This window comes from Garra rufa, chromosome 3 (genome assembly GCF_049309525.1).
Source record: "Garra rufa chromosome 3, GarRuf1.0, whole genome shotgun sequence".
Classification (NCBI taxonomy): domain Eukaryota; kingdom Metazoa; phylum Chordata; class Actinopteri; order Cypriniformes; family Cyprinidae; genus Garra; species Garra rufa.
Genome location: NC_133363.1, coordinates 9,170,196 through 9,178,100, shown reverse-complemented (window position 1 = coordinate 9,178,100; position 7,905 = coordinate 9,170,196). Strand labels below are relative to the sequence as shown.

The following is a 7,905-nucleotide window of genomic DNA, read 5'->3' as shown; positions in this document are numbered from 1 at the left end:
CTAACACCTTCAGATATGTTTCTCTGTGTTGCAAAATATGTTTTATTTATGCACAGACTGCAATTTTAAAGTTTGACCGAGATTCAGCTTGCATTGCTTGAACCAAGTTTGTTCTGCACTGAAACGCTGTTTTCTGACATTTCAGGGTCAAACTTCAAAAATAATGCAAAACACTTCTAACACCTTCAGATATGTTTCTCTGTGTTGCAAAATAGGTTTTATTCATGCACAGACTGCAAATTTAAAGTTGGACCGAGATTCAGCTTGCATTGCCTGAACCAACTTTGTTCTGCGCTGAAACGCTGTTTTCTGACATTACAGGGTCAAACTTCAAAAATGATGCAAAACACTTCTAACACCTTCAGATATGTTTCTCTGTGTTGCAAAATAGGTTTTATTCATGCACAGACTGCAAATTTAAAGTTGGACATAGGTTCAGCTTGCATTGCCTGAACCAACTTTGTTCTGCGCTGAAACGCTGTTTTCTGACATTTCAAGGTCAAACTTCAAAAATCATGCAAAACACTTCTAACACCTTCAGATATGTTTCTCTGTGTTGCAACATAGGTTTTATTTATGCACAGACTGCAATTTTAAAGTTTGACCGAGATTCAGCTTGCATTACTTGAACGAAGTTTGTTCTGCACTGAAACGCTGTTTTCTGACATTACAGGGTCAAACTTCAAAAATCATGCAAAACACTTCTAATACCTTCAGATATGTTTCTCTGTGTTGCAAAATAGGTTTTATTCATGCACAGACTGCAAATTTAAAGTTGGACCGAGATTCAGCTTGCATTGCCTGAACCAACTTTGTTCTGCGCTGAAACGCTGTTTTCTGACATTTCAGGGTCAAACTTCAAAAATCATGCAAAACACTTCTAACACCTTCAGATATGTTTCTCTGTGTTGCAAAATAGGTTTTATTCATGCACAGACTGCAAATTTAAAGTTGGACATAGATTCAGCTTGCATTGCCTGAACCAACTTTGTTCTGCGCTGAAACGCTGTTTTCTGACATTTCAGGGTCAAACTTCAAAAATCATGCAAAACACTTCTAACACCTTCAGATATGTTTCTCTGTGTTGCAAAATAGGTTTTATTTATGCACAGACTGCAATTTTAAAGTTTGACCGAGATTCAGCTTGCATTACTTGAACGAAGTTTGTTCTGCACTGAAACGCTGTTTTCTGACATTACAGGGTCAAACTTCAAAAATCATGCAAAACACTTCTAATACCTTCAGATTTGTTTCTCTGTGTTGCAAAATAGGTTTTATTCATGCACAGACTGCAAATTTAGAGTTGGACCGAGATTCAGCTTGCATTGCCTGAACCAACTTTGTTCTGCGCTGAAACGCTGTTTTCTGACATTTCAAGGTCAAACTTCAAAAATCATGCAAAACACTTCTAACACGTTCAGATATGTTTCTCTGTGTTGCAAAATATGTTTTATTTATGCACAGACTGCAATTTTAAAGTTTGACCGAGATTCAGCTTGCATTGCTTGAACCAAGTTTGTTCTGCACTGAAACGCTGTTTTCTGACATTTCAGGGTCAAACTTCAAAAATCATGCAAAACACTTCTAACACCTTCAGATATGTTTCTCTGTGTTGCAAAATAGGTTTTATTCATGCACAGACTGCAAATTTAAAGTTGGACCGAGATTCAGCTTGCATTGCCTGAACCAACTTTGTTCTGCGCTGAAACGCTGTTTTCTGACATTACAGGGTCAAACTTCAAAAATGATGCAAAACACTTCTAACACCTTCAGATATGTTTCTCTGTGTTGCAAAATAGGTTTTATTCATGCACAGACTGCAAATTTAAAGTTGGACATAGATTCAGCTTGCATTGCCTGAACCAACTTTGTTCTGCGCTGAAACGCTGTTTTCTGACATTTCAGGGTCAAACTTCAAAAATCATGCAAAACACTTCTAACACCTTCAGATATGTTTCTCTGTGTTGCAAAATAGGTTTTATTTATGCACAGACTGCAATTTTAAAGTTTGACCGAGATTCAGCTTGCATTACTTGAACGAAGTTTGTTCTGCACTGAAACGCTGTTTTCTGACATTACAGGGTCAAACTTCAAAAATCATGCAAAACACTTCTAATACCTTCAGATATGTTTCTCTGTGTTGCAAAATAGGTTTTATTCATGCACAGACTGCAAATTTAAAGTTGGACCGAGATTCAGCTTGCATTGCCTGAACCAACTTTGTTCTGCGCTGAAACGCTGTTTTCTGACATTTCAGGGTCAAACTTCAAAAATCATGCAAAACACTTCTAACACCTTCAGATATGTTTCTCTGTGTTGCAAAATAGGTTTTATTTATGCACAGACTGCAATTTTAAAGTTTGACCGAGATTCAGCTTGCATTACTTGAACGAAGTTTGTTCTGCACTGAAACGCTGTTTTCTGACATTACAGGGTCAAACTTCAAAAATCATGCAAAACACTTCTAATACCTTCAGATATGTTTCTCTGTGTTGCAAAATAGGTTTTATTCATGCACAGACTGCAAATTTAAAGTTGGACCGAGATTCAGCTTGCATTGCCTGAACCAACTTTGTTCTGCGCTGAAACGCTGTTTTCTGACATTTCAGGGTCAAACTTCAAAAATCATGCAAAACACTTCTAACACCTTCAGATATGTTTCTCTGTGTTGCAAAATAGGTTTTATTCATGCACAGACTGCAAATTTAAAGTTTGACCGAGATTCAGCTTGCATTGCTTGAACCAAGTTTGTTCTGCACTGAAACGCTGTTTTCTGACATTTCAGGGTCAAACTTCAAAAATCATGCAAAACACTTCTAACACCTTCAGATATGTTTCTCTGTGTTGCAAAATAGGTTTTATTCATGCACAGACTGCAAATTTAAAGTTGGACCGAGATTCAGCTTGCATTGCCTGAACCAACTTTGTTCTGCGCTGAAACGCTGTTTTCTGACATTTCAGGGTCAAACTTCAAAAATCATGCAAAACACTTCTAACACCTTCAGATATGTTTCTCTGTGTTGCAAAATAGGTTTTATTCATGCACAGACTGCAATTTTAAAGTTTGACCGAGATTCAGCTTGCATTGCTTGAACCAAGTTTGTTCTGCACTGAAACGCTGTTTTCTGACATTTCAGGGTCAAACTTCAAAAATCATGCAAAACACTTCTAACACCTTCAGATATGTTTCTCTGTGTTGCAAAATAGGTTTTATTCATGTGTAGGGACTCCTAAATTATACCTGTGTTTAATATGCTCTGTGTCAGAAATAATACAAAGTATTATAATGTATTTTCTATTATTGTATTTTTTCTTTATTTTGAAAGTTGATGCAACAATTATGTGATTTGCTTATATCCAATGAAAAGCATGTTTAATACAGGTGTATAATTACAAGCCAGTGACTGTTGAGCTTGAGGTTGCGTCATAACGTGAGTCACGTAATGAGGAAGAAGTATCGCACATGGAAAAAGAGTGTGCTGCCAGTGAGATCGGCTGTCTCTATTGAGAAAAGTGTATCATCATCCATTTGGAGACTACTATATTCATTGTAATATACGGCCCAAAGCATAGAGTGACGACGCTTGTTTATGTTATTTTCTTACGTGCAACTCATCTTTGTTTTCCGTGCTCCTGTGAGTCAATTAGTTATGCTGTGTGTGATAATAGCCTAGCGGCTATAGAGACGATTGCAGTCACGAACAGTAACTGTGTTTGAAGACTTATCAGCCATCTTTGTGGAGGACTTCGGAATTGCGTGCAGAACTGGACAGATCGTGTGTTTCATCACTGGACGTGGATCGTCTGATTTCATATCAAGTTCAAGATGGATCGTTAGGGGACGCTGAGTATTCGTGGTGTAAGGAACGTAATGTTGTTTCACTGTCAACTGGATGAACGTAAGTGACTTCATTTTCGTCTTGGATTACTTTAAATTGATCATCTGATTAATGTGCACCAACGTCCTGGGCCCCAACGATACGATCGATCGTACATTTGAACTGTTTGACTGACTCGCATACATTTGAACTGTTTGACTGACGTACATTTAACGGATCGTAAGATATGTAACGTGCATACAGTACTGAAAGACAATGTGTGTGGTTTGAACTGCGGTGTTTTCTCAAGTGTATAACGAATCTTGAAAGAGATATTGTTTTTTTATTATTATGGGGTTCTATAAGAAACAAAGTGTTTTAGTGGAATCGAGTTCTACATTGAGTTACAGTGTTCCAAAATAGAAATATAGCTAAGGTTGAAGAGGAGAGCGTAATAATTGGGAAAGAACAAGAATCGTTCTGAGACTACAAAAGAGATTTATATATTTTATTTAAAAGAAGCAATTCGAATAACATCAGGGAGAGTTGTTTGTCTGCTTTCCTTAAAGAGAACGTTGTTATTGGTTTCTTGATTTACTGGTACTACTTAATACATTCATGTAAAGAAAAATAAATCCATCTTTGTTACTTTTCTCTTTAACATTTGTATTGTTATATTTCCTTGAGTCTGGCAAATTAATTAATTTACTAAGTTCCAGAATTCTTGTGATTAGCAAGAAATTTAATTATTTAATTTATCTGTAGTAAAGGGATTGAGTAAAATTTGTACAAGAGGAAAAAATCCCTTACATTTCATTTGTTGTAAATAAAGAAAGAAAAGAAACACTCTACCGGCCTAATTCACTATCTAATTGCCGGGAATCCAGGACTCTTGTTAGAGAAATAAGTAAATTAACCCCTAGGGTTAAGAAAAGGGTTACATTTTTGGAGGCACCGCTGGGATACTGTGTTTTTCTATTTCCCTGTTTTACCAGTTTATTTCTCTTTTTCAGTTAGCAGTAGAAGGTAACCAGAATCAGTTTTAATTTTGTCTGTTTATTTTTTCTAGCAACCTGCCTTTAGTTTCAAAATATGGATCTCTCTCAGACTGTTCAGTGGAGTAGAGAGGAGAACATTAGCTCCTCACGTGCCATTGTGTTAAGCAATGTTCCTTTGGACGCTAGTAATGACACTATTGAGAAAGTATTAAACACAGTGAAGGTCTTTGGTCGTACTAAAATTTGTGGTCGCCGTGGTGACGTTACTGGCAAACAACTGTTTGTTTTAGTGGAGACTAGTACTGACCTTGATCCAAGTACTTTACCTCCTGAAATAGGTATTGAGCGGGAAGCTGGGCCCTGGCATGTTCACTTTGTGGGTGGTCTATCAGCCGATGACCCAGCTGCTGGCAGTGACCCCTTTCAGATTAAGTTGTTAGCCTTATTGCAGCAGGAGGGTAAGTCTATGGATGAAGTAAAGGCCATAGTAATGGGAGATCAGTCTCCTAAATCTGATATCAGTGTGGATCTAGTTAATGCAATAGGTAAATTAGTAGACAGATGTAATCAAACATCTACTGATGGACCTAGTTACCGAAAACTGAGGTTGTTCTCAGGCCTGAAGCCCGTTCCTCCAGGTGAGGAGGAATATGAAGTCTGGATGGAGCAGGCTGCACAAATGATCAGTGAATGGCAATGCACAGAGGCTGCCAAGAAACAACGCCTTGTTGAGAGTTTGCGGGGTCCTGCTGCTGATATTGTCAGGTTTTTGAAAGTGAGTAGCCCATCTGCAACTGCAAATGAGTACTTAGCTGCCCTTGAGACTGCATATGGAACTACGGAGAGTGGCCCTGACCTTATGGCTAGATTTCGTCACACTTATCAGGAAAATGGAGAGAAACTTTCAGCTTTCTTGTACCGCCTAGACAAACTTCTCCACAGAGCCTTGTTGAAGGGTGGGATTAATGCAGCCGGCATAAATGGAGCCAGAATGGAGCAGCTAATTAAGGGAGCACTTACCAATGATATGGTTGCGTTGCGAATCAGAATGACTCACACTTTGCAGAGTCCTCCATCTTTTTCACAGTTGATGAAGGAAATACGTGAGGAAGAACACTGGGTAGCTGCAAGAGAAAATGTTAAAGCTTCAGTCGCCACTGTCGTCTCTCCCCAGGCATCTGTGCCGTCTGAATTACAAAACCTAAAGAAGGAGGTTAAAGAGCTATCTACCCAGGTGAGTCAACTGTTGAACGTGGCTACTGTGACTTGTGCTTCTGATTTTGCTCCTCAGAAACCATCCAGTAAAAACCCTGGGAGTGTGAACCGAGACAACCCCCAAAAAGCTAAATCCACCCAGCCACCAGTGCCCGGGATCTTTTGCTACAAATGTGGTGAAGATGGACATAAGAAGTGGGAATGCAAAGCACCAGAGGACCTCAGGAAAGTTAATCAGAAGCTGATAAAGATGCATCGCTTGCAGGGAAACTGGGCAGGAGCTCAGTGAAGGAACGGCACGGGGCTCCTGAGACAACACGTTCCACTTGTGGTTCATTCATGCTTGATGCTGGTAAGCCAAAACTTCCTGAGGGGTTAGTAGGACCTGTCTCTGAAGTGCCAGTCCAGATAGAAGGTATCTACGCTAAAGCTCTTCTTGACAGCGGTTCGCAGGTTACTTTATTATACCGCAGTTTTTATGACACTTATCTGAAACACTTAGACCTTCAGCCTGTGGAAAACCTTGAGATTTGGGGTTTAAGCTCACATAAATACCCTTATGATGGATACCTGCCCCTCAGACTTGAGTTCACGGAAAGTGTAGCTGGAGTGCATCAAGTGATTGACACGCTTGCCATTGTATGCCCAGACCCTGTGAAACGGGAAGGAATAGCCATTTTGCTCGGGACAAACACTAGCTTAGTGAAGAAGCTGCTTGAGTCTTGCCGTCAACAAGCTGGTGAGAAATTTTTGAATGTGCTAACCATACATCCCGTAATCAGAGAAGCCTACGAGTCTATTCAACAGACGGATGTTTCACAGGATGACCCAGACAAGCATGGAACAGTTTGGTTCGTGAAGCATAACCCTGTTGTTCTGAAACCAAATCAAGTTTTGCAGCTTCCTGGTCTGCTTAAGTTTCCTGGTCAGATGACTGAATCTCTAGTGTTAGTAGACAGAGCAGCAGTTGGTGATACACACTCTGATGATCTAGAGGTGAGGCCTGAACTTCATTCAGCATCCGTTGTGTCCAGTCAGCGAGTCACAGTGACCGCCAGGAACATGTCTACAAAAGAAGTATGGGTGAAGCGAGGAACTCCTCTTGCCCATGTTTTTCCAGTATCCTTAGTGCCACAACTTCCTGCTAAACATCCACCTGAACAAAATACTTTGACACTTGCATCTTTTGATTTTGGAGATTCTCCAATGCCAGAGGAAGCAAAACAGAGCTTGTGTGAGAAAATGATGCAGAGAAAGGAAGTGTTTTCTCTACACGAGTGGGATGTGGGATGTTCAAAAAGCACCACTCATGAGATAAGGTTGCATGATTCACGCCCTTTCAGAGAAAGATCCCGCCGTCTTGCCCCTGCTGACTTGGAAGACGTGCGACTGCACCTCAGAGAATTGCAGAGTAGTGGCATTATATCAGAGTCCCGCAGCCCCTACGCTTCGCCCATTGTCGTGGTTCGCAAAAAGTCCGGGAAGGTTAGAATGTGTGTGGACTATCGGACGCTCAACCAAAGGACTACACCAGACCAGTATACTGTGCCCCGCATTGAGGATGCCCTCCATAGTCTTTCCGGAAGTAGATGGTTCAGTGTTCTCGACTTGAGGAGCGGATACTATCAAATACCCATGAGTGACGCCGACAAGGAGAAGACTGCATTCATCTGCCCGGTGGGGTTCTATGAATTTGAGCGTATGCCCCAGGGCATCTGTGGAGCACCCGCCACTTTCCAAAGAGTCATGGAACGGACTGTCGGGGATATGAACTTTTTGGAAGTGCTAGTATACTTGGATGATCTAATCATCTTTGGACAAACCATTGACGAGCACGAAGAGCGCCTCTTGAAAGTACTCGACAGGCTGAGAGA

The 7,905-nt window shown here is 40.4% G+C and overlaps 1 protein-coding gene across 1 annotated transcript; it reads left to right on the top strand.

Moving 5' to 3' along the window:
• The first annotated feature begins 4,910 nt into the window (after positions 1 to 4,910).
• LOC141330914 (paraneoplastic antigen Ma1 homolog) lies at positions 4,911 to 6,320 on the top strand. Its single transcript, XM_073835715.1, has one exon. It carries the CDS (start codon positions 4,911 to 4,913, stop codon positions 6,318 to 6,320), a length of 1,410 nt encoding a protein of 469 aa, XP_073691816.1.
• The last annotated feature ends 1,585 nt before the right edge of the window (positions 6,321 to 7,905 follow it).